The 27,150-nt window shown below is 47.2% G+C and overlaps 4 protein-coding genes across 4 annotated transcripts; all 4 read left to right on the top strand.

The window, feature by feature from the left end:
• The first annotated feature begins 268 nt into the window (after positions 1 to 268).
• LOC136493474 (heavy metal-associated isoprenylated plant protein 47-like) lies at positions 269 to 1,638 on the top strand. The gene is made up of 3 exons (XM_066489562.1): positions 269 to 429; positions 560 to 638; positions 747 to 1,638. The coding sequence occupies exons 1-3, from the start codon at positions 424 to 426 to the stop codon at positions 1,199 to 1,201; spliced, it is 540 nt and encodes a 179-aa protein (XP_066345659.1). The 5' UTR covers positions 269 to 423; the 3' UTR covers positions 1,202 to 1,638.
• A 10,279-nt stretch (positions 1,639 to 11,917) lies between these two features.
• On the top strand, positions 11,918 to 12,965 carry LOC136491080 (uncharacterized). Its single transcript, XM_066487292.1, has 3 exons — positions 11,918 to 12,124; positions 12,220 to 12,298; positions 12,400 to 12,965. The coding sequence occupies exons 1-3, from the start codon at positions 12,119 to 12,121 to the stop codon at positions 12,963 to 12,965; spliced, it is 651 nt and encodes a 216-aa protein (XP_066343389.1). The 5' UTR covers positions 11,918 to 12,118.
• Positions 12,966 to 18,860: 5,895 nt separating this feature from the next.
• On the top strand, positions 18,861 to 19,908 carry LOC136491081 (uncharacterized). Its single transcript, XM_066487293.1, has 3 exons — positions 18,861 to 19,067; positions 19,163 to 19,241; positions 19,343 to 19,908. Exons 1-3 carry the CDS (start codon positions 19,062 to 19,064, stop codon positions 19,906 to 19,908), a joined length of 651 nt encoding a protein of 216 aa, XP_066343390.1. The 5' UTR covers positions 18,861 to 19,061.
• Positions 19,909 to 25,804: 5,896 nt separating this feature from the next.
• LOC136490973 (uncharacterized) lies at positions 25,805 to 26,852 on the top strand. Its single transcript, XM_066487185.1, has 3 exons — positions 25,805 to 26,011; positions 26,107 to 26,185; positions 26,287 to 26,852. The coding sequence occupies exons 1-3, from the start codon at positions 26,006 to 26,008 to the stop codon at positions 26,850 to 26,852; spliced, it is 651 nt and encodes a 216-aa protein (XP_066343282.1). The 5' UTR covers positions 25,805 to 26,005.
• Positions 26,853 to 27,150: the final 298 nt, after the last annotated feature.

Here is a 27,150-nt window from a genome sequence, read left to right as displayed (position 1 = left end):
TTCTCCCGTGGAAATCCCAGCCTTAAATCACGCGTCGGCGTCGCCATAATAATTAAGCAAGTGGCATCCAATACCTGCTCTTATGGTTAACTTGAAGCTTGTCGAGCCAAGTCTTCCTAGTCAAGTCTTTGTGTCACTGTCTGCTGTGCTCTCTGCAGGCCCTATAGGAATGGGAAATCCTTCAGTACGTGGCTAAGTGCGACGACTTGGCTTGTTACTAATTTAACCGAGTCCACTGGCTGTAACTGGTGTCTCTGCTAATTGCGCCCGTGTTTATAAAAAGGAAGCAGCGGTAGTGTGCACACTACTACTGTCAGAGCCAAGGCAGAGAGCCTCCTGCTCAAGCTTGCAGAAAGAGCAGTGTGTTTGGCTCTTTGCTTGCTTGTTTCCTCGCCTGAGTCGTACATACGTTTGTCAGGAGAAATGAGGGTAAGAAATCCCTGATAGCTAGTTCCGGTCTCGTACTTCATGTGTTGTGATAATAACCACTAGTGAAGTTGTTCTGCTTCTTTTTCATGACTTCAAAACCACTGATCGTTGGAAACCTCTTTATTTGCAGAAGGAGATGGTCATAAGGGTGCAGACGGGCTCTGAGAAGGGCCACAGCAAAGCTATCAAGGTGGCCGCTGCAATCTCAGGTAAACAGATTTTGATCGCTTCCGTCTTAATCACCTAGGCCTAGGCCCCTTTTGTTTTTTTTTAGAAAAAAAAAGATGATATCAGATTTTGATCGGTGGGTCGAGCAGGGGTGGAGTCGGTGACGATCGCCGGCGAGGACAGGAACCTGCTGCTGGTGATCGGCGTCGGCATCGACTCGGACCGCATCACCAAGAAGCTGCGCCGCAAGGTGGGCCACGCCGAGGTGGTGGAGCTGCGGACCGTCGACGCCGCCGCCGTCGCGGACGACCTCGTCGGCGGCCGCGTCATCGCCGCCGAACACGCGTACCGCTACCACGCGAGCCCGAGCCCCTACAAGCATCACCACCACTCGGGTGCGCGCGACCACTACTACGGCGGCGGCATGGACCACTACTACGCCGGCGGGTCCGCGTACGCGCCGGCGCCGCCGCTCTACCACGGCGGGGGATACCCGGCGCAGTACCAGCAGCACGACTACTTCAACCACCCGGCGGCCGCCAACACGCACACGGTGGTGCACCACGAGTACGCCAGCGACCCCAGCGGCTGCTCGATCATGTGATGATGCCGCCGGTGGTGTTTCCTGTGATCTCTGATCTGGGAGGGAGGTGACCCTGTCCCCTGCATGCCACCTGGTGTCGTGTCAGTGTCACACGTCGGTGCGGTGCAGTGACTTGGCGGGTGTTACAGTCACATGCAGACACTACGCTACTTGCTGCTTCTGGTTCTGTGTGACTAGTGTACAGCATAAGCAGTGCATCCATGGATGCGTCAGGCTGTGTAGTGTGTGTGTACATACTTCAGCTGCAAGCTTCCTACTACTACGGTGCCAAGTGCAAGCTTTACTGCTTGATTGGGACGAAGTAATTGAAGGAAGAAGAAGAACGTGACCTTTTTCTTCCGGTCAGTTTGTAACACTATCTCTCTCCTCGTGTTAATAAAAAAAGCATGTGATCAGCACGTTCTCAAAAAACATGTGTGTACTTTGTAACCTCTGGCATAGGAGCAAAGCTGAATAACTAATTGTCATATTATTGGTCCTTGAGACGATGATGCTCGTGATTGAATAATACTGCCTTTGCAAACACAACTTTCAAATGCGAATTCCAAATTCCAAAACCTTCAAGAGTGCCTACATACTCTAGCTTTCAATGCAAAGACAGTAATAATGCTACGAGTTTTTGCTTTGAGCTTCCAAAACTAAACATCCTAGCTTTCTCCTTTAAAACATGTTTTTCTCTTACCTTTGTAATCATAAATGTAATACTCACTCTGTCCTTGAATAAATAGATTCTTAGAGTTATCTTAAGTCAAACTTTTAAAGTTTGACCAAATTTCTAGAAACAAAAAATGTCAAGATTTATGACATCAAATTAGTATCATTAGATATATCATAGAACATATTTTCATAATGTGCTCATTTTATATCAAAGATGTTATTACTCGTTTCTATAAAGTTAGTCAAACTTAAAATAGTTTAGCTTGCACGAATTCTAGAAATTGATTTATTTGGAGACAGAGGGAGTAGTATGTAAGTCTATTGGAACCGGTAGTTTCCTAAATGCTAAACACCAAACAGTCTGTAACATTACCGTTTATGATGTTGTAGTATTAAGAAATCATGGTGTCGAGAAATTGCAGTTTTTGAATTCTTTGATGTGCAAAACCATGGTTTAGAAAAAGAGATCTATAGTGAGTTTAATTTGTAAAACTCCAAAGGGACTACAGTTTTAATAATATCATGGTATTCAAAACCATAAAATCTGTTGCATCCAAACACTTGGCACTCTAAAACCAAAATATTTCATAAAACCATGGTATACTTTCAAAAACTCCAAAAAAATCCAAACAGGGCCTTACCATTATTTAGATGGCAATTTAAACAGAATCACTACAGTTACCATTTAGACGAACAACGATAAAAACATCAGCATTCATGGTTGACTAGAATAACTATATAGAAATACATGATTTTTTCTAAAAATAGTAGTTATGTTATGTGGAAGTAACTTTCACGACAGAATTTTGCAATGCCACTCTATATGAAGTTTATATATTAATGGACCAATAAAAATAATTAAACATATCTACGGTACGAGTGGAGGTGTACGTGTACATGAATACGTGGAATAACCAGGAGTGATACTCCTACCCTACATATGTCATGTTCGCTTGGCTAATAAGCCATGGCTAAAAGTACCGTTGGCTGATTTGTTGTGAAAGAAAAATATTGTTCGTTGGCTGAAAAAGTACAGCTTATAAGCTAAGCGAATGGGGCGATAATCAATCGCTGTTATTGCTCCCTTATGAAAGAAAGTATTTGTTTTGAAATTGAAATAAGTTTTTTTAATCAACACGTCATGCCACACGTACATATGCACTTGCATTGGAGCCAAAAGAAAATTACAACTGTACACAGCCAAAGCTTAGGAAAGGGGAGAGATAACGGGCACTCAACCCACTGGGAAATGCTAGCACACAGACATCCGATGGGGATGAATTTCATCGGACGCCTGCCCCGTGAAAAGTCCTTGTATAGTTTTGGTAATTGAGTGACAACCTAGATGGACTAATTATATTTATGTGAGATACACAGGTGATTAGTCCACATGTACATGTGTGTGAGCAACATATGCCATGAAGGTGAAAATGGCTTAGAGATGTTGCAAAGCTCACACATGTGATGATGAAGGAGCTCATTGCACATAAGACATGACATTGAGTCATGTGATCAAGGTGGAGAAGATCAAGACATGACTTGGCTTGATGGACCGGTTGCAAGCGTGAAGGGCAAGTCGAAGGCTTTGGAGCGATGGACCGCGTGGCGGCGAAGCTTGAGCAAGACTTGGCGCCGATGGACGAAGGCTATGGTGAAAAGCAAGTGAAGTCAAGATCGATGAACCAATATGATCACGTGATGATATGAAGTGGATTATATCATTGTTGATCATATTGGTGCATGTGTTACATCGACATTTAAGGAGATAGAATGAAATACGCAAGGCAAAGGTATAACCTAGGGCATTTCATTTCACCGGTCATAGGTGTTGTTGACACCGTTTTTTGCACGTGTCAAAATGATCAAAGTGGGCTAATCGGCAGGAGGAAAGTTACTGTATACACTAACAGCCGATGAAAATCAGCTTGTAAAGATGGTTGCCGATGAATGGTGGTGATCGATGGAGAGGTTGATTTAGACTCGAGCGTTGCCAATAAGGTTGGAGATGTTATTGTCGATGCCGATGAAGGAAGGCTTGAAGACTACTGCCGATGAAACAGGAAGTATGCCGATGGAAAGGAGGTCAGTGAGATTTCCATCGTAATCGAGGCGGACAGGGAAATAGATAGGAGTTGATTTCCTTTTCTATATTTGTTAGAGTATGATTCATGTAAGAGTCGCGTGTTTCCTTAGATATGGACTTGGTGTCCTAGTTGTGTTTGGTTATGTCTCTTTAGATCAGGGTATAAATATAGATTGAGGGGCAATGTAATAGATATATCAATCAATATCAAAACCAATTTTTACTCCTATTTTGCATCTACTTACTTTTTGGCGATTTCGTCAATTTGCATATTTTCCCTTTTTACGAGTTCTCATTGATTCGGCGAGTTGCATAGCTTCAGTGCGACCTTCGGCGATTCTTGAGTTCCGCGTGAGTACCTCTTGGCCGTGACTTCCGGGTGTATCGCTGTTGTCAGGACCAAAGTGTTCGTATCTTCATCCTTGTCGATTAACAGGTCAAATCGACTGGCACGCTTTGGATATCGATTCGGGTATTAGCCCTTTGTGTTTGTAGATCCACTTCTGCATCAACAGGTGTGTTGATGACTGGGTTTAGGATAGATGGTCATACTATCAAAAGAGGCAAACTTGTTTGTATATCGGTTATCTAGTGCCACTTAAGTGATCTAACTTTGCATTGTCGCTAGAATCGAGTAGCGTTGCAAGTTGAGTGGCTAGTGTGGATAGTCTGACGGTGCCACCGACGCCCTATTCAGAAAAGACAGGGTTTCATAGAGTGCATCGGACGCTGGTCATGCAGTGACCGGACGCTGGGGTCCTACGTCCGGTCAGTGGCAGCAGTGAAGGCGTAGGCATCGGTCTTCGATCGGATGCTGGGTCACTTCGTAACCGGACGCTGGGTGGGTGCGTCCGGTCCTACTGACGTGGCAACGCAGAGAAGAGGAGAAGGACCGAACGTTGATGCTGCGTCTGATCATGACCGACCAGACACGTCCGGTCACAGTTGAGCGTCTCTAGAACCTTATTGGAAGTGACCAGGCGCTGGGGTCCTGCGTCTGGTCATGCTCAAACTGATGCGTCCGGTCGCGAGTGGAACCTTACTGGAAGTAATCGGATGTCGGGGTCCGATGTCCAATCATACACTGTGCTGCGTCCGGTCATAACTTAACCGTTGAGATCGGGCGCTCAATATTTCAAGCCAGGGATGACATGGCAGCCATCCGTTGATCAGACGCTGGCAAGGTGCGTCCGGTCGATCTGACCGGAGTGTCTAGTCACCCCGAGCTATGCCCAGTGAAGGGGTACAATGGCTCTATTTTTGTGGGGGCTATAAATAGAAAGGGTCTCGGCCTTGGGTTGGCAGCTGAGCACACTAGAGCCTTGGTGGCTTATGTGGAGTGCTTGGGAGCCCTCTAACTCACTCTAGCTTGATAGTGATCATTCGATTGAGTGAGTGAGTGAGCGATTCTAGTGCGATTGCATCGTGAGGTTGCATCGAGTGGCACTAGGTGATCGAGTTGCAAGTCGGTGGTGCTTGTTACTCTTGGAGGTTGCCACCTGCTAGACGGCTTGGTGGTGGTCTCCATCGAAGCATGCAAGAAGCTTGTGCGGTGCTTCGGAGAAGAGCTTTATGAGGGGCATTGTGCTCACCCCGTGAGAGCCGCGAAGAGCAACTCTAGTAAAGTGAGACGTGAAGGGCGACAAGGCGACAAGTGGTCTGGCCGGGTCAAGTGCTAGAGCTTGTGGTAAGGACTCCACGTGGGAGAGTGTGACTTTGCGGGTCACCACTAGCAAGAGGACCGGCGACAACCTTGGAGCTTGTCTCAATGAGGACTAGTGTGTTGACAAGCATGTGAACCTCGGGAAAAAAAACATCGTGCCATGCTTGTATTCCCGTTGGTTTACATCCTCGTTACACAAACTTGTAATTACTTTCATATACATTATGCTTGTGTAGTTGCTCTTGTAATTGGTTAGCTTATGTAGCTTGCTAGTTATCTTCTAGCTTGTGTAGCATAGAAATAGCTCCTTTGCATGGCTAATTTGGTTTGTGTAACCTTGTTAGTCGTATTGTTTAGTTTGTGTAGCTAAGTATTTGTGCTCTCTAATTTGGCATTGGTTGCCTTGTTATTGAGCATTGCTAGTGAGTTTAGGTGGCTTTGTGCTTTTGCTTACGAGCATGTGTAGGAGCTCCCTTGTTGCTTGAAATACTAGTGGCATAGGTTTATGTGACCTTGCTTTTAGAATTTGTTAGGTGAGCTCTAGCTAGCCCGGCACCTTTGTTGCCTAATTAGGATCTTTATAAGATGCTTGTGAACTTCGATAGAGGGGTGTAGTCTTGGCTAGACCGATTGTTTTAATTCCACATTTGTTTCGGTTAGCCACTGCGATTAAATTTAGAAAATACTATTCACCCCTCTAGTCGTCATTTCGACCTTACACCCCGACGCCTGACCCGCCACCATCCCCATCTGTTCGCCTCACCCACGCAGGCGCACCACCGCCCCGTCATGCCCCCGAACACCGTCCCCCAGCGCGCCGCACTCCACGTCCACCGGTGAAAGGTCCTAATGACTAGAGGGGGGTGAATAGCCTATTAAAAATTTCTACAACAACACTTAACAAACCGGTTAGACAATTATGAGGCGAAGCAAGTGTTGCGCTAGCCTACTAAAAAGCAAGCCACCTACCATAATTCTAGTTTATATAGTTTCTATCCACACAATAGCTATCACACTACACTAAGTGTGCTCTCAAAAGCTAACTAAAGAGCCACACTAACCAAATTAACAAGCTCTCACAACTAGCTACACTAAAGAGCTTGACAACTAGTTTATGGTAAAGTAAAGAGAGTAAGCAAGAAGTTTATATCGCCATGTCGAGGAAGAAGCCAATCAATCACAAGAATAAATAACAATGAAGACCAATCACCTCAGAATCGAATGATGACACAATGATTTTTTACCGAGGTTCACTTGCTTGCCGGCAAGCTACTCCTCGTTGTGGCGATTCACTCACTTGGAGGTTCACGAGCTAATTGACATCACACACCAAACCCTCAATAGGGTGCCGCACAACCAACACAAGATGAGGATCACACAAGCCACGAGCAATCCACTAGAGTACCTTTTGGCTCTCCGCCGGGGAAAGGTTAAGAACCCCTCACAATCACCACGATCGGAGCCGGAGACAATCACCAACCTCCGCTCGATGATCCTTGCTGCTCTAAGCTGTCTAGGTGGTGGCAACCACCAAGAGTAACAAGCGAACCCCGCAACGAAATACAAACACCAAGTACCTCTAGATGCAAACACTCAAGCAATGCACTTGGATTCTCTCCCAATCTCACAAAGATGATGAATCAATGATGGAGATGAGTGTGAGAGCTTTGGCTAAGCTCACAAGGTTGCTATGTCAATGCAAATGGCTAAGAGAGTGAGCTTGAGCCAGCCATGGGGCTTAAATAGAAGACCCCACGAAATAAAGCCGTTATACTCCTTCACTGGGCACAACACGGGGTGACTGGACGCTCCGGTCATATCGACCGGACGCTGGACCTCAGCGTTCGGTCACGTGATGCGTGCCACGTGTCCCTCTCTTCAATTACTGAACGCTCGATCTCAACGGTCATATGACGACTGAACGCTGCAGCTCAAAGTGATCGGACGCTGAACCCCCAGCGTCTGATCGTTTCCAGTAAGCATCTAGAGATGACTTTTCACGACCGGACGCGTCTGGTCATGCTCGACCGGACACACCTAGTGTCCGATCACTCGGCGACTCCTCTATGCATGACCATGTCAGTGTGACCGGACATAGCCAGCCAGCGTTCGGTCATTTCTGCGCCAGAGTCCGGTCGATGACCGATGCTGCGCTTTTTTCTGCTGCTACTGACCAGACGCGTCGGTCCTTCAGAGACCAGCATTCGGTCACTTACAGTGACCTCCATCTTTTCTGTCTAGGGCGTTGGTGGCACTGTCGGACTGTCCGCACTCTACGGGTGGACACTTCGCCGGTGAAGTTCCTAACCCTTGCTCAAATGTGCCAACCACCAAGTGTATCACCTTGTGCACATGTGTTAGCATATTTTCACAAACATTTTCAAGGGTGTTAGCACTCCACTAGATCCTAAATGCATATGCAATGAGTTAGAGCATCTAGTGGCACTTTGATAACCGCATTCCGATACGAGTTTTATCCCTCTTAATAGTACGACTATCGAACCTAAATGTGATCATACTCTCTAAGTGTCTTGATCACCAAAACAAAATAGCTCCTACTATTTATACATTTGCCTTAGCCTTTTGTTCTTCTCTTTCTTCTTTTCAAGTCCAAGCACTTGATCATCACCATGGCATCACTATCATCATGTCATGATCTTCATTTGCTTCACCACTTGGAATGTGCTACCTATCTCATGATCACTTGATAAACTAGGTTAGCACTTAGGGTTTCATCAATTCACCAAAACCAAACTAGAGCTTTCAACCGGCCACTGGCTCGCGCGCCCTATTCCCCAGCACCCTCTGACACTTCGAACAGTAGGAAACACGTGCAACATAGTCTGAAACAAATGAAACATCTAGAATATACACTTACAACATATGTGTGAAAACATATGCAACATCCAGATAGAACACTTGCAACATGAAAACACTTGCTGCAACAGAAGACTAAAACAGATAAAATATTTGGAACATACTTTTGCAACATTTGTGTGAAAACATATGCAACATCCAGATCAAAACGCTTGCAACATACGTCTGGAAACAAATGAAACAGTTTGAACAAACGCTTGCAACATGCCTCTAAAACACTTGTAACATATGCAACATCCCGCGATCTAGTTTTACGACATCCATATGAAACAATTGCAACATGCCTCTGAAATATCTGAAACAATTGAAACATACATTTGCACCATAGGGGGAGAGAGGCCTGGGCTGGTCGATTCCGGCCGACGGGGTGGGAGCCGGCTATGAGCGGCGACGCGCGAGCACCACCCAGCACCAGCACCAGCGGCACGTGCGAGCACCACCATCACCAGCGCGCGTCGGCACCGGGCTTGGTTTGGCGGCGACGGTGAGGGATGGGGGCGGGGAGCGCCATGGCCGCTAGGGTAGGGGGAGCTCGGTCGTCATGGTGAAAGGGCGCCGCCGGGGTGGGGAGGGCGCTGCGTCGGGGTGGGGGAGAGCTGCCCACTCCCCTACAACACCGTTGCACCACCTCCATAGATCTCGACGGAGGCGAGTGGATCTCACTGAGGCGGGGGAGAAGGTCGCCTGATCTGCGGGCATTGGGGGCTCTCGGTGAGGACGCCGGGGTGGGGGAGGACATCGGGCGTTGGTGCGCTGCGGCAGGAGGTGAGGAGCGTGGAAGGGGTAAGGATGGGGAGGAGGAAGCCAAGGGATAAGTTTTTTTTAATATACGGGCAGGAGCAAGCGACGAGGGTAAAAAAGTCGTCCGACGTTTGTGCGGTCCATCGGACGCACAACACGTAGCCTTTCCGCAACCGATAAGCTATTTCAGTTATCACTAAAAATAAACAATACATTTTTTGTTATTCTAATTCAAATTATTTTCAATTTAATTAAAATTATAGAGAAGAGTATTGGAATCTGCGGAGTACTATAGTAAAGAGAGCAAATTACAAAAATACATCTCATAATGTATCTAATGAAAGTGTATTTGATATCGTAAGTATTATTTGTTTCATTCTACAACCTTAGAATAGAAAACAACCCGAAATTTCACTAAAATACAGCAACCCTCGGCTGTCTCCTGCCTAATTAGAAGAATATATAAGAGCATATTTGATATCGTCTCCATCATTTTAGTCGCGTTATCGTTTCTGTCCTTCGTCGTATGCAAGATTTTTATTTTCATGTGCACCGATTCTGATCATAATGCCGCCTTTCGTGTCCCCTCGCAGAGTCGCAGAATAGATTTCTGGCCACTTGTCTGATATGCTACGGCCCAGTTTAGTTTCCAAAAATTTTGTAAAATTTTTCACATTCCTCGTCACATCGAATCTTTAGACGCATGCATGAAGTATTAAATATAAATAAAAAATAAAACTAATTACACAGTTTAGACGAAATCCACGAGACGAATCTTTTAAGCCTAATTAGATTATGATTGGACACTATTTACCAAATAACAACGAAAATGCTACAGTGCCCATTTTGCCAAAAATTTTAGAACTAAACTGGCCCTACGTCAACACCACTGCTGAAGTAGAGAGGAGGATAAGCACGCTTGCTCAGTTAGCTGAACCAACCAAAAGTTTCCAAGTCCATTGTTTCAAGCACCCAAACCGTGTCCTCGACCTCGAATCGAAGTATAAAATCAAACATGCTGACCCCAGCTTTCTGCTAACACCGGTGTAGTATTTTCTTTTTGCCCTGCACTACGCGTTTAAACGATGACGTGGTCATGACAAGCCCGGGAGACGTCACGTAGGGCGGTTTTGGTCAGATTTGCGGCATCCACCTCCCAGCCCCCACCCGCTGATCTAATAAAATTCTTCTTGGCCACGCCCATTCAACGGACTTCTATTGCCATGTCTCGCATATACAAACCGAAATAGGAATAACAACGAACATGCCATGGCAGTCAGTGGACAGATGGATGGACTCCGGTCATGGTTACTTCCCTGGCCGAAAAATTAGCAGGAGCACTGTTGTATCATATAAGATGGAAACAAACCAGTTACAACAATTTGGTTCTTACATTATTAAAACCACTCAAACTCATAAGCATGGAGATAAGAAAGAGGATACTCATGGTGGTGACTCTAATTTCCCCAAAGCTTTACTGAAGAGACCCATCTCTTTTCCTTGATTAGCCCCAGTACTAGGGCCGGTGTTCTCGTTGTCCCCTCGAAAGCTCTCCGGTTGCGCTCTTTCAGATATTCCAAGCCGAGTACATCAAGATGGCTGCCGTGGTTTTCTGTTGATCTGCTGATCTCCTCTGCAGTGACTTCTCCCACCAGATTTTCAAAGTTTGCACACCGTCATCAATGAGGACAATGTGATCTCCAACCCAATTTTTGACTAGCATCCAGACTTCCTTTGCAAATGGACAGTGACGCAGAAATGTTGATCTTGGGATGAATACAGGATTATCCTACGGTCTTTTGTGCTCCAACGAATTGCATCTTAACATATACTCCACACGGTGACGGCGGTACTTAAACCCAGGACAAGTTTGTCCTTACTTTGTGGGCCCTGTGGCTGATGAAGATAAGCCAACTACTGAACGACTACCCAAATCCTAGATCATGACATCAACACCCAATCTTCGCGATTATTCTTGCAATAGTCTGAGTTACTTTGCATAAAGCTGGACCATTTGAGATGAATTGTTTGACTCTGGGAACAAAGTCTCCGTCTCTCCGACGTCGAAGTCACCATTTGAAAATCTTAGTTGGTCTGGCCCTGCGCTTTGCACTCTACCGGCCAAAGTTTGAACCCCCTCACGGATTGGTTTTTTTGTCAGAGAAGGCACAGTTTATCTGCATGTTGAAAAAAAATCCACTTCTCTGCCCTACGCTAAAACATAGGTCTAAGGCCAACCGTCTTATGGGAGCTATGGTGCCGCTGTGTATGGGTGGGGCAGAGGTTCGGAGGTTTTCTCGACCTCCGTCATAAGTTCTTCTTCTTAAGGACAATGCCCGGAGGCTGTCTTAACCCCCCCCCCCCCCCCCCCCCCCCCCCCCCCCCCCCGCGAACCACCATATCTTTTTTTTTCCTGAACTTTGTTTATCCTCTGCTGAATTCTTTCCAACCAAGTGTCGCCTGGAGCAGTTATGAGTTTACAGTCTTAATAGTCAGCGTAAAGAAGAATGTAATACTCTAGGCTTGTTTGATAAAGTTCCGGTACAAAGAATCTTTAAAATTGGTCGAGTTGTAAATACCTAGAAAGTATTTGGTTAACAAATCGTGTTATTATATATTAAAAACACATTTTCAACTGCTTTGTTTTATTCGACAAACTCCAAATTATACAAGGATCTTGAAGATGGGGGCCCTGTGCCAAACAGTCATCACTTAATAACATGAGAAATATGGGAGGCAGTATATATGAGCCCGTCTGACCTGTTTCTGTTTCCAGTACACATCCAAAGTACGTTCTGAATGTACCATACCTGGAGCAGGAAGAACGTTCATCTAACTTTCCTCAGCTTAAACCTGGCTTCAGAATTGGGCTCCTTTTGAAAGGTGTTGCACAGCCATGAGGGTAAGAACAAATTTCTCCTCAAACTCTCAACTTCTGTAGACGATGCACCTGTGTCTAGCATCAACTAACACCTGATTTGCTAAAATTTTGTTCAGAAGGAGATAATCATTCGAATGCAGCCAGATTCGGACAAAGGCCGTGCCAAGGCTCTGAAGGTGGCAGCTTCAGTGAGCGGTACGCTACTACTCCCTCCTCCTCGCCCTTCGTCAGGAAACCAAAACCACCCCCAGTTTGTTGGGCAATGACATGGAAGCGCGCGCGCGTGACATGGTCAGGGGTCGAGTCGGTGACGGTGGCCGGCGAGAGCAGGGACATGCTGCTGGTGATCGGCGACGGCGTGGACGCGGGCAAGCTGACGAGGAAGCTGAAGGAGATCGGGGAGGCCGACATCCTGGAGCTGCGGACTCTGCCGGGCACGGGCAGTACCAACGCGCTGGCACCGGGCAGCAGTACCGTCGTCACGCAGTCCGCGTACCAGCGGCACCCCACCACTCCCGGCCGGAGCGTGCCCGGAGGCGGCCGCATCGAGTGCCCGGTAGCCGCCGCCGCCGACGCGCGGTGGCCGGGCGAGCACGGCAGGCAGGCGGTCGGCTACTACCGCCACCGGACCCCCAGCCCGGGATACTACCACCAGTCATCACCGTTGGTTGGGCTTGGGCAAGGAGGCTACGGCTACGCGGGGAGCAGGAGCTACGCGCTCGAGGTGGCGCGCAGCCACCCCGAGAACTACTCCCCGATGATCGCGCGGCACGACTTCCGCGCCGTGGGCCGCCCGGGCGATGCTGGCGGGCGGCGAGAGCACGGTGGCGGCGGAGGGCCCAACTGCTGCTTGATCTTATAGCGCGTTTTTTCATCTCGCTTTTTTTCTTCTTCTTTTGCCCTGTTATTGCCAGATGACCGAAGCTGTACGTTGCGTGTGAGCTCATAATATTTGCCGATGAGAAATCGTATGTTGGTCGTGTGCATAGGCAAGCACGGAGAGAAACTGATTATGGTTCTGTGAATTGCTTTTTTCTCTGGTTTTTTATAATCTATCTTTTTTAGCTGGAACCGTGTTTTTCTCTCGCAACAAATCAGCGGGAACCGTGTTTCGGTTTGTTTTTTCAACGAAGCGAACGGGTCACCCTAATTAACCAACACACACAATGCCGCTGCAAATCCGACTACGACCGGTGCTACTATACCTAACCTAACCGCTCCAGCCATCTGTTCATCTACTTCTCGCGTCGTGGAAACGTAGTCAAGTCAACAATCCTTTCCGTGGCCGGGACCATGCTTTTGTCTCTTGTAAAGTCAGTCAGGTCAATCACCTGATTATCAAACCCTAAGAAAAGACAAGACATAGGCTATATATAACCCAAGTCGACCCCTAACAAAATCAAGCTCATTTTGATCCATTAACATTTGAGTTTCTGTTATTATACAATTCTAATTCATCTGTGCATTTAACATATTTCAGAAAGTTTGAGTAAATCTAATATAGAACTCTAATATTCTCATCCTAACAAGGCAACTTAGCATTTTAGAATGGTACGTGTGGAAATATGGTAGTTAAGGTGAGGGTACCACTACCAGCATAGGATGTGGTCTGGATGATCTACCGGGGTCACACAGTCCCCACCAAATCATACGGCCCACACCAATATGTAGGCTAAAGAGTCAAACAGTCAAGTCACACTTCACTGAATGATTCGCCAAGGTAAATACAGTCCTCACCAAATAATACGACGCTCTTACTGGTCACCAGGGTAAAATCACTTATGTCTAGGAAACAGTGACACCGGACGATCCGCTGGGGATTAACTCTATCGTCTGGTGTAAAGTTTTCCAGATGGCCCGGGCACGATGGGCCGGCCCAGGCGCGGCCCGAGAAAGCACGGCACGGCCCGGCAGCCTGCGTGCCCGTGCCTGGCACGGCCCGCCCCCGTGCCCGTGCCTAGGCTGCCAATTCGGCCCATGGGCCAGCACGGGCACGGCACGGTAAAGTGGCCTGGCCCACTAACGGCCCGCTATCCAGGGAACTCGGCCGTCCGATCCCCCCTGGATTATGGCTGTTGGATCCAGGGCAATGGCGTCGCCGCGTATATAAGCCGGCCGGCCTCCCCCGCTCCCCACCCACACAAACCCTAAATCATTTCATCCTCTCCTGCTCGCTGGCCAACGCTCTCCCTCCTCTCCTCTCTGGCTCCGATGACGGTGGCGAAGGGCAACGGCCCCTCCCAAGGGCGACGGCGACTCGCCGTCGTCCCCGCAGACCCCGCCTCCTCTTCTCGTCCTCCGGCAGCCGCAGCTCTGGAGCTCCGACGATGCAGGTAACATCCCCTTCTGCTCTTCTTCTTCTTTCTCTCACTGTCACTGACTCACTCCCTCTTCTGCAGATCCACGGATCCGCTGCTACTAGGAGCTCCGGCTCCGCCGTCTTCATCGCCGGCGACGTCTAGGTAAGACACCCTAACCCTAGCTCCGAAGCCTAACCCTAACCCTAGCTCCAATCTTGATTTCTTTTCTTGAATCTTGAGTTCTTGACTGATGTTCATGTTCTTCCTTTCTTCTTCTTTTGGCAGACGTTTGAGGCTAGGGCAAGTGAGGATGCCGTCCCGGCCTCCCTCTATCTCTGAGGACACGGTGGAGGCTAGTGCCACTGCCATGGCTGATGAGATGGAGAGGGTCCGCGACCTCCTTGGTGATGACGACGATGACATGGGCGACGAAGAGGTAGAAGAGCTCTTCGGCCGTGGAGTTGTACCTGGTGAAGCTAGCGCAGAGGACCCCATCGACCTTGATGGTGACGAAGGTGGTGGTGGAGAAGAAGACGGTGAGAACGCCGACGACGACCAGGACCAGGTATCATGCCCCCTCTACCTCTGATGTGTGGCAAGATTTCCAGAAGCTCTTCAAAATGGGTCCCAAAGGTAAGAAGATCAGGTATGGTGTTGTCTGCATCCATTGCAAAAAAACAGTACTCTGGTAGATCTGCAGGTGGCACTGGCCACCTCCGTCGTCATAGGGATAAATGTGCTAAGAGGCGAGAGAAAACTAGGGGGTTTAGTCAGTCTCAGATTTCTTTTAATCCTGATGGTTCTATGCGTAATTGGGATTACTGTCCTATGCATGCTCGTACTGAACTATGTAGATTGCTTGCTAGGGTAGATGTTCCTATCAGTTTTGGTGAATCTGCTGCATTTGAGGAATACATTAATAATGCTCATAATCCTAAGTTTCAGGCTGTCTCTACACAAACCACAACTAGAGACTTAGCCAAAATGTTTTCTGATAGAAAGAGTAAGCTTGTTGAGGTACTTGCTTCTGATTCTGTTAATTATGTGTGCCTTACCTCTGATATTTGGTCTGGCAAAGCCAAAGAGGATTATCTTAGTGTTGTTGCTCATTACATAAACCCTGATTGGCAACTAGAGAAGAGGGTTCTTGGTCTTGTGCTTATTGATTGTTCCTATAATGGACAGAACATTGCTGATAGAGTTGCATCTGTTCTTGGTGAATATGGTGTGCTTAAAAAAGTGTTTGCTGTTACTTTGGACAATGCTTCATCTAATGTTTCTGCCATGCATATGCTAAGACCTATTTTATCTAAATATCTTGATCTTGAGGTTCCTGTAGAGGATCCAAGACATCCTGAAACTGCTGTTACTACTATGTTCTTGCATCAGCGTTGTGCATGCCATATAATCAACCTGATTGTTAAGGAGGCACTTGATTATCTTAAACCTTTGATTGAAGTTTTTAGAACTGCAATATCATTTTTAAACTCATCTAACCAGAGAATTGCAGCATACAAAAACTATTGCATTGCTTCTAGTTATAGGCCTAGAAAGTTTCAGTTGGACATGGATGTAAGGTGAAACTCTACATATCTCATGCTTAAGACTTTGTTTCCTCACAAAGATCCTTTCCCCACTTTCATACATGCTAACTATCCTAGAGGTGAGGGAGGTGAGTTGCTTCTAACTGAAGAACATTGGGCTGTTGCTGAAAAAGTCTTTAAGTTTCTTGAACTGTTCTATGATGCTACTGTTGCCTTGTCTGGTGTTTACTATCCTACATCCCCACTTATGCTTCATTATCTGGTTAAGATTGCTATACACCTGAACAAGTATGCTAATGACATTCATCTGAGGAATGTGGTTCAACCTATGGTAGACAAATATAATAAGTATTGGAGGGACATACCTTTGCTCTATTCTTTTGCATTCATCTTAGACCCTAGAGCTAAAATGAAGGGTTTTACAAAAGTGCTAAGGAAGCTGATGAACCTTACCAGTACAGACTACATTGCTTACCAGGTTGGCACTAGAGCTAGGCTTACTGATGTTTACAATAAGTATGAGGAGAAATATGGAGCTGTTAGGTTGAGGAGGACTGTCCCTCAAAACCTAACTGGTAAGAAAAGGTCTGCTTGGGATGAAATATATGATGATGATTCTAGTTCTTCTGGTGGGGGTACTTCACTGTTGCATTCTACTCTTAATCTGTCTAGAGATACATCTGCTACTGCTTTGATGCATGCTGCTACTTCTTCAGCTTCTAATGCTTCTGAACTTGTCTCATACTTAGACTGTGATATTGTTAGCCAGTTGGATGATTCATTTGACATCTTGAGATGGTGGCATGAGCACAAACTGACATATCCAGTGCTGTCTATCATGGCAAAGGATGTTTTAACTGTTCCTGTCTCTACCATATCTTCAGAATCTACATTTAGTATGACTGGCAGGATCATCGAGGAGCGGCGGAGGAGGCTGAAGCCGGAGACGGTGGAGTGGCTCACCTACATCAAGGACTGGGAGTTGGTGGAGGCAAGGCTGCAGCACAATGTGGAGGACAAGGAGCTTGAAGAAGCATTTGAAGACCTCTATCTTGATTAGTGCTCCCGCCGCCAAGGTAAATCATACCCCTAGTCCCTAACTTCCTCTTCTTCTTTTGCTAACTGATTAGTAATCCTAATGCTAACTATGTTCTTCTTTTGTAGCTGGCCAGCTGGGAGCTTGAAGCTTGAAGCTTTGAAGCATTAGTCTTCATCTTTATTACTTTAGTCTTTATATTTAGATGGAACTTGGGTCTGTAATATGAGAACTTGGACAATGATGTAAGAACATTGAACATTTGAACTTTGGAGCTAGGATGTACTCTTTTCCTGACTAGGGTTTCTCACAATGGTGAGTTTTACCTAGCAGGTTTTTAGTGAGGCAGCCATTGCACATGCTCCCATATTCCTATTTTCTTAACTCTTGTGTGTTTGCTCTGTTTTTGTTTCTCCAGTTCTTTTTCTGGTAATTTTGATTCCAAATTGTGCTTGTTACTTCAATCTTGAACTGATGAAGTGCTTTGGTTAAAATGTGTTTAGTGCCTGGGCCGGCATGGGCACTGGCGTGCCACCGTGCCTGCTGGCACGGCACGGCACGGTTTACACTTGATAGTGTCGTGCCTGGGCTGCCACTTCGGCACGGTGGCACTATCACGCACGGCACGGCGGGCCACCGTGCCGCATAGTGCCGTGCCTCGCCGTGCCGTGCCCGTGTCCGTGCCGTGCCGGGCGGCCCGTTTGGAAAACTATAGTCTGGTGTATGCTCCAATGTTGATTTCTAGCTTGTTTCAAGTCTGGTCTTGACCAATCCAATTTCTTTGAGATCATACACTTGAAAATATCTCAAAGGGCTCACTTATCGTCATCAACTTGACTAAAAGTTACTCTTGTGCATCCACGTACTCTCGCTTCAACTCTTTCAAATTTAATGCTTGGACCGTACCTTAATACTACAGCCAAAGGAAAAAAAACAAAACCCTTATACTCCTACAACAAATGTCTTCATGCACACACCCTACATTCACCCTATAGTGTCCTTAATCTCCACGAATATCCGCACCATGGTTCAATCCAGGAACCAAGTCTTAGGGCCAAGGCACTTGTGGCCATTCTCATTGCGACTAACTTTAATGCTAACATCACCACAAAAACACACGTTAGTCACAACTTGTGTCACCCCAAAATCGCCACATTGGTGCCTAGATGTGTTCAAGGCGGCAACGCCCTGTTGCAATGCACTGGTATGTTTGTAGTATATATATTATTAAAAGCAGAAATGATCTTTTTCCATTCGTCGTATTTTTACTTCCCACAATGCCCTCGCGCGCCTCTTTGTCCCGACCGTGATCTAAACTCACAACACGTGCTCATATGAGTTAGAACAACACATATTTAGCCATGACATGAAGTCTAGTTCCAAAACGTGTCAAACAGTAACGTGGTCATTGTATAAATCTCCAAGCCTCAGATCCTCTAGATGACCATGCAACATGTTGTACATTTCGTACTTCGTTGCAAGGTTTGAGCATAAATTGCTAGCTATTATTTATTGCATATACGACCGGTATAGCTCCAGCTTTAGAACGAAAGGTTATAAAAATGTTGCACTTGAGAACAAAACATTCCACCAGGTAGAACTTTGTTTATCCTCTGCTGAATTCTTTCCAACCAAGTGTCGCCTGGAGCAGTTATGAGTTTACAGTCTTAATAGTCAGCGTAAAGAAGAATGTAATACTCTAGGCTTGTTTGATAAAGTTCCGGTACAAAGAATCTTTAAAATTGGTCGAGTTGTAAATACCTAGAAAGTATTTGGTTAACAAATCGTGTTATTATATATTAAAAACACATTTTCAACTGCTTTGTTTTATTCGACAAACTCCAAATTATACAAGGATCTTGAAGATGGGGGCCCTGTGCCAAACAGTCATCACTTAATAACATGAGAAATATGGGAGGCAGTATATATGAGCCCGTCTGACCTGTTTCTGTTTCCAGTACACATCCAAAGTACGTTCTGAATGTACCATACCTGGAGCAGGAAGAACGTTCATCTAACTTTCCTCAGCTTAAACCTGGCTTCAGAATTGGGCTCCTTTTGAAAGGTGTTGCACAGCCATGAGGGTAAGAACAAATTTCTCCTCAAACTCTCAACTTCTGTAGACGATGCACCTGTGTCTAGCATCAACTAACACCTGATTTGCTAAAATTTTGTTCAGAAGGAGATAATCATTCGAATGCAGCCAGATTCGGACAAAGGCCGTGCCAAGGCTCTGAAGGTGGCAGCTTCAGTGAGCGGTACGCTACTACTCCCTCCTCCTCGCCCTTCGTCAGGAAACCAAAACCACCCCCAGTTTGTTGGGCAATGACATGGAAGCGCGCGCGCGTGACATGGTCAGGGGTCGAGTCGGTGACGGTGGCCGGCGAGAGCAGGGACATGCTGCTGGTGATCGGCGACGGCGTGGACGCGGGCAAGCTGACGAGGAAGCTGAAGGAGATCGGGGAGGCCGACATCCTGGAGCTGCGGACTCTGCCGGGCACGGGCAGTACCAACGCGCTGGCACCGGGCAGCAGTACCGTCGTCACGCAGTCCGCGTACCAGCGGCACCCCACCACTCCCGGCCGGAGCGTGCCCGGAGGCGGCCGCATCGAGTGCCCGGTAGCCGCCGCCGCCGACGCGCGGTGGCCGGGCGAGCACGGCAGGCAGGCGGTCGGCTACTACCGCCACCGGACCCCCAGCCCGGGATACTACCACCAGTCATCACCGTTGGTTGGGCTTGGGCAAGGAGGCTACGGCTACGCGGGGAGCAGGAGCTACGCGCTCGAGGTGGCGCGCAGCCACCCCGAGAACTACTCCCCGATGATCGCGCGGCACGACTTCCGCGCCGTGGGCCGCCCGGGCGATGCTGGCGGGCGGCGAGAGCACGGTGGCGGCGGAGGGCCCAACTGCTGCTTGATCTTATAGCGCGTTTTTTCATCTCGCTTTTTTTCTTCTTCTTTTGCCCTGTTATTGCCAGATGACCGAAGCTGTACGTTGCGTGTGAGCTCATAATATTTGCCGATGAGAAATCGTATGTTGGTCGTGTGCATAGGCAAGCACGGAGAGAAACTGATTATGGTTCTGTGAATTGCTTTTTTCTCTGGTTTCTTATAATCTATCTTTTTTAGCTGGAACCGTGTTTTTCTCTCGCAACAAATCAGCGGGAACCGTGTTTCGGTTTGTTTTTTCAACGAAGCGAACGGGTCACCCTAATTAACCAACACACACAATGCCGCTGCAAATCCGACTACGACCGGTGCTACTATACCTAACCTAACCGCTCCAGCCATCTGTTCATCTACTTCTCGCGTCGTGGAAACGTAGTCAAGTCAACAATCCTTTCCGTGGCCGGGACCATGCTTTTGTCTCTTGTAAAGTCAGTCAGGTCAATCACCTGATTATCAAACCCTAAGAAAAGACAAGACATAGGCTATATATAACCCAAGTCGACCCCTAACAAAATCAAGCTCATTTTGATCCATTAACATTTGAGTTTCTGTTATTATACAATTCTAATTCATCTGTGCATTTAACATATTTCAGAAAGTTTGAGTAAATCTAATATAGAACTCTAATATTCTCATCCTAACAAGGCAACTTAGCATTTTAGAATGGTACGTGTGGAAATATGGTAGTTAAGGTGAGGGTACCACTACCAGCATAGGATGTGGTCTGGATGATCTACCGGGGTCACACAGTCCCCACCAAATCATACGGCCCACACCAATATGTAGGCTAAAGAGTCAAACAGTCAAGTCACACTTCACTGAATGATTCGCCAAGGTAAATACAGTCCTCACCAAATAATACGACGCTCTTACTGGTCACCAGGGTAAAATCACTTATGTCTAGGAAACAGTGACACCGGACGATCCGCTGGGGATTAACTCTATCGTCTGGTGTAAAGTTTTCCAGATGGCCCGGGCACGATGGGCCGGCCCAGGCGCGGCCCGAGAAAGCACGGCACGGCCCGGCAGCCTGCGTGCCCGTGCCTGGCACGGCCCGCCCCCGTGCCCATGCCTAGGCTGCCAATTCGGCCCATGGGCCAGCACGGGCACGGCACGGTAAAGTGGCCTGGCCCGCTAACGGCCCGCTATCCAGGGAACTCGGCCGTCCGATCCCCCCTGGATTATGGCTGTTGGATCCAGGGCAATGGCGTCGCCGCGTATATAAGCCGGCCGGCCTCCCCCGCTCCCCACCCACACAAACCCTAAATCATTTCATCCTCTCCTGCTCGCTGGCCAACGCTCTCCCTCCTCTCCTCTCTGGCTCCGACGACGGTGGCGAAGGGCAACGGCCCCTCCCAAGGGCGACGGCGACTCGCCGTCGTCCCCGCAGACCCCGCCTCCTCTTCTCGTCCTCCGGCAGCCGCAGCTCTGGAGCTCCGACGATGCAGGTAACATCCCCTTCTGCTCTTCTTCTTCTTTCTCTCACTGTCACTGACTCACTCCCTCTTCTGCAGATCCACGGATCCGCTGCTACTAGGAGCTCCGGCTCCGCCGTCTTCATCGCCGGCGACGTCTAGGTAAGACACCCTAACCCTAGCTCCGAAGCCTAACCCTAACCCTAGCTCCAATCTTGATTTCTTTTCTTGAATCTTGAGTTCTTGACTGATGTTCATGTTCTTCCTTTCTTCTTCTTTTGGCAGACGTTTGAGGCTAGGGCAAGTGAGGATGCCGTCCCGGCCTCCCTCTATCTCTGAGGACACGGTGGAGGCTAGTGCCACTGCCATGGCTGATGAGATGGAGAGGGTCCGCGACCTCCTTGGTGATGACGACGACGACATGGGCGACGAAGAGGTAGAAGAGCTCTTCGGCCGTGGAGTTGTACCTGGTGAAGCTAGCGCAGAGGACCCCATCGACCTTGATGGTGACGAAGGTGGTGGTGGAGAAGAAGACGGTGAGAACGCCGACGACGACCAGGACCAGGTATCATGCCCCCTCTACCTCTGATGTGTGGCAAGATTTCCAGAAGCTCTTCAAAATGGGTCCCAAAGGTAAGAAGATCAGGTATGGTGTTGTCTGCATCCATTGCAAAAAAACAGTACTCTGGTAGATCTGCAGGTGGCACTGGCCACCTCCGTCGTCATAGGGATAAATGTGCTAAGAGGCGAGAGAAAACTAGGGGGTTTAGTCAGTCTCAGATTTCTTTTAATCCTGATGGTTCTATGCGTAATTGGGATTACTGTCCTATGCATGCTCATACTGAACTATGTAGATTGCTTGCTAGGGTAGATGTTCCTATCAGTTTTGGTGAATCTGCTGCATTTGAGGAATACATTAATAATGCTCATAATCCTAAGTTTCAGGCTGTCTCTACACAAACCACAACTAGAGACTTAGCCAAAATGTTTTCTGATAGAAAGAGTAAGCTTGTTGAGGTACTTGCTTCTGATTCTGTTAATTATGTGTGCCTTACCTCTGATATTTGGTCTGGCAAAGCCAAAGAGGATTATCTTAGTGTTGTTGCTCATTACATAAACCCTGATTGGCAACTAGAGAAGAGGGTTCTTGGTCTTGTGCTTATTGATTGTTCCTATAATGGACAGAACATTGCTGATAGAGTTGCATCTGTTCTTGGTGAATATGGTGTGCTTAAAAAAGTGTTTGCTGTTACTTTGGACAATGCTTCATCTAATGTTTCTGCCATGCATATGCTAAGACCTATTTTATCTAAATATCTTGATCTTGAGGTTCCTGTAGAGGATCCAAGACATCCTGAAACTGCTGTTACTACTATGTTCTTGCATCAGCGTTGTGCATGCCATATAATCAACCTGATTGTTAAGGAGGCACTTGATTATCTTAAACCTTTGATTGAAGTTTTTAGAACTGCAATATCATTTTTAAACTCATCTAACCAGAGAATTGCAGCATACAAAAACTATTGCATTGCTTCTAGTTATAGGCCTAGAAAGTTTCAGTTGGACATGGATGTAAGGTGAAACTCTACATATCTCATGCTTAAGACTTTGTTTCCTCACAAAGATCCTTTCACCACTTTCATACATGCTAACTATCCTAGAGGTGAGGGAGGTGAGTTGCTTCTAACTGAAGAACATTGGGCTGTTGCTGAAAAAGTCTTTAAGTTTCTTGAACTGTTCTATGATGCTACTGTTGCCTTGTCTGGTGTTTACTATCCTACATCCCCACTTATGCTTCATTATCTGGTTAAGATTGCTATACACCTGAACAAGTATGCTAATGACATTCATCTGAGGAATGTGGTTCAACCTATGGTAGACAAATATAATAAGTATTGGAGGGACATACCTTTGCTCTATTCTTTTGCATTCATCTTAGACCCTAGAGCTAAAATGAAGGGTTTTACAAAAGTGCTAAGGAAGCTGATGAACCTTACCAGTACAGACTACATTGCTTACCAGGTTGGCACTAGAGCTAGGCTTACTGATGTTTACAATAAGTATGAGGAGAAATATGGAGCTGTTAGGTTGAGGAGGACTGTCCCTCAAAACCTAACTGGTAAGAAAAGGTCTGCTTGGGATGAAATATATGATGATGATTCTAGTTCTTCTGGTGGGGGTACTTCACTGTTGCATTCTACTCTTAATCTGTCTAGAGATACATCTGCTACTGCTTTGATGCATGCTGCTACTTCTTCAGCTTCTAATGCTTCTGAACTTGTCTCATGCTTAGACTGTGATATTGTTAGCCAGTTGGATGATTCATTTGACATCTTGAGATGGTGGCATGAGCACAAACTGACATATCCAGTGCTGTCTATCATGGCAAAGGATGTTTTAACTGTTCCTGTCTCTACCATATCTTCAGAATCTACATTTAGTATGACTGGCAGGATCATCGAGGAGCGGCGGAGGAGGCTGAAGCCGGAGACGGTGGAGTGGCTCACCTACATCAAGGACTGGGAGTTGGTGGAGGCAAGGCTGCAGCACAATGTGGAGGACAAGGAGCTTGAAGAAGCATTTGAAGACCTCTATCTTGATTAGTGCTCCCGCCGCCAAGGTAAATCATACCCCTAGTCCCTAACTTCCTCTTCTTCTTTTGCTAACTGATTAGTAATCCTAATGCTAACTATGTTCTTCTTTTGTAGCTGGCCAGCTGGGAGCTTGAAGCTTGAAGCTTTGAAGCATTAGTCTTCATCTTTATTACTTTAGTCTTTATATTTAGATGGAACTTGGGTCTGTAATATGAGAACTTGGACAATGATGTAAGAACATTGAACATTTGAACTTTGGAGCTAGGATGTACTCTTTTCCTGACTAGGGTTTCTCACAATGGTGAGTTTTACCTAGCAGGTTTTTAGTGAGGCAGCCATTGCACATGCTCCCATATTCCTATTTTCTTAACTCTTGTGTGTTTGCTCTGTTTTTGTTTCTCCAGTTCTTTTTCTGGTAATTTTGATTCCAAATTGTGCTTGTTACTTCAATCTTGAACTGATGAAGTGCTTTGGTTAAAATGTGTTTAGTGCCTGGGCCGGCATGGGCACTGGCGTGCCACCGTGCCTGCTGGCACGGCACGGCACGGTTTACACTTGATAGTGTCGTGCCTGGGCTGCCACTTCGGCACGGTGGCACTATCACGCACGTCACGGCGGGCCACCGTGCCGCATAGTGCCGTGCCTCGCCGTGCCGTGCCCGTGTCCGTGCCGTGCCGGGCGGCCCGTTTGGAAAACTATAGTCTGGTGTATGCTCCAATGTTGATTTCTAGCTTGTTTCAAGTCTGGTCTTGACCAATCCAATTTCTTTGAGATCATACACTTGAAAATATCTCAAAGGGCTCACTTATCGTCATCAACTTGACTAAAAGTTACTCTTGTGCATCCACGTACTCTCGCTTCAACTCTTTCAAATTTAATGCTTGGACCGTACCTTAATACTACAGCCAAAGGAAAAAAAACAAAACCCTTATACTCCTACAACAAATGTCTTCATGCACACACCCTACATTCACCCTATAGTGTCCTTAATCTCCACGAATATCCGCACCATGGTTCAATCCAGGAACCAAGTCTTAGGGCCAAGGCACTTGTGGCCATTCTCATTGCGACTAACTTTAATGCTAACATCACCACAAAAACACACGTTAGTCACAACTTGTGTCACCCCCAAAATCGCCACATTGGTGCCTAGATGTGTTCAAGGCGGCAACGCCCTGTTGCAATGCACTGGTATGTTTGTAGTATATATATTATTAAAAGCAGAAATGATCTTTTTCCATTCGTCGTATTTTTACTTCCCACAATGCCCTCGCGCGCCTCTTTGTCCCGACCGTGATCTAAACTCACAACACGTGCTCATATGAGTTAGAACAACACATATTTAGCCATGACATGAAGTCTAGTTCCAAAACGTGTCAAACAGTAACGTGGTCATTGTATAAATCTCCAAGCCTCAGATCCTCTAGATGACCATGCAACATGTTGTACATTTCGTACTTCGTTGCAAGGTTTGAGCATAAATTGCTAGCTATTATTTATTGCATATACGACCGGTATAGCTCCAGCTTTAGAACGAAAGGTTATAAAAATGTTGCACTTGAGAACAAAACATTCCACCAGGTAGAACTTTGTTTATCCTCTGCTGAATTCTTTCCAACCAAGTGTCGCCTGGAGCAGTTATGAGTTTACAGTCTTAATAGTCAGCGTAAAGAAGAATGTAATACTCTAGGCTTGTTTGATAAAGTTCCGGTACAAAGAATCTTTAAAATTGGTCGAGTTGTAAATACCTAGAAAGTATTTGGTTAACAAATCGTGTTATTATATATTAAAAACACATTTTCAACTGCTTTGTTTTATTCGACAAACTCCAAATTATACAAGGATCTTGAAGATGGGGGCCCTGTGCCAAACAGTCATCACTTAATAACATGAGAAATATGGGAGGCAGTATATATGAGCCCGTCTGACCTGTTTCTGTTTCCAGTACACATCCAAAGTACGTTCTGAATGTACCATACCTGGAGCAGGAAGAACGTTCATCTAACTTTCCTCAGCTTAAACCTGGCTTCAGAATTGGGCTCCTTTTGAAAGGTGTTGCACAGCCATGAGGGTAAGAACAAATTTCTCCTCAAACTCTCAACTTCTGTAGACGATGCACCTGTGTCTAGCATCAACTAACACCTGATTTGCTAAAATTTTGTTCAGAAGGAGATAATCATTCGAATGCAGCCAGATTCGGACAAAGGCCGTGCCAAGGCTCTGAAGGTGGCAGCTTCAGTGAGCGGTACGCTACTACTCCCTCCTCCTCGCCCTTCGTCAGGAAACCAAAACCACCCCCAGTTTGTTGGGCAATGACATGGAAGCGCGCGCGCGTGACATGGTCAGGGGTCGAGTCGGTGACGGTGGCCGGCGAGAGCAGGGACATGCTGCTGGTGATCGGCGACGGCGTGGACGCGGGCAAGCTGACGAGGAAGCTGAAGGAGATCGGGGAGGCCGACATCCTGGAGCTGCGGACTCTGCCGGGCACGGGCAGTACCAACGCGCTGGCACCGGGCAGCAGTACCGTCGTCACGCAGTCCGCGTACCAGCGGCACCCCACCACTCCCGGCCGGAGCGTGCCCGGAGGCGGCCGCATCGAGTGCCCGGTAGCCGCCGCCGCCGACGCGCGGTGGCCGGGCGAGCACGGCAGGCAGGCGGTCGGCTACTACCGCCACCGGACCCCCAGCCCGGGATACTACCACCAGTCATCACCGTTGGTTGGGCTTGGGCAAGGAGGCTACGGCTACGCGGGGAGCAGGAGCTACGCGCTCGAGGTGGCGCGCAGCCACCCCGAGAACTACTCCCCGATGATCGCGCGGCACGACTTCCGCGCCGTGGGCCGCCCGGGCGATGCTGGCGGGCGGCGAGAGCACGGTGGCGGCGGAGGGCCCAACTGCTGCTTGATCTTATAGCGCGTTTTTTCATCTCGCTTTTTTTCTTCTTCTTTTGCCCTGTTATTGCCAGATGACCGAAGCTGTACGTTGCGTGTGAGCTCATAATATTTGCCGATGAGAAATCGTATGTTGGTCGTGTGCATAGGCAAGCACGGAGAGAAACTGATTATGGTTCTGTGAATTGCTTTTTTCTCTGGTTTCTTATAATCTATCTTTTTTAGCTGGAACCGTGTTTTTCTCTCGCAACAAATCAGCGGGAACCGTGTTTCGGTTTGTTTTTTCAACGAAGCGAACGGGTCACCCTAATTAACCAACA

The sequence above is a fragment of the Miscanthus floridulus genome, chromosome 11 (assembly GCF_019320115.1).
Source record: "Miscanthus floridulus cultivar M001 chromosome 11, ASM1932011v1, whole genome shotgun sequence".
In the NCBI taxonomy this organism is placed as follows: Eukaryota; Viridiplantae; Streptophyta; class Magnoliopsida; order Poales; family Poaceae; genus Miscanthus; species Miscanthus floridulus.
Note: the sequence above shows the minus strand (reverse complement) of the source record. Positions and strands in the feature narration are given on the sequence as shown.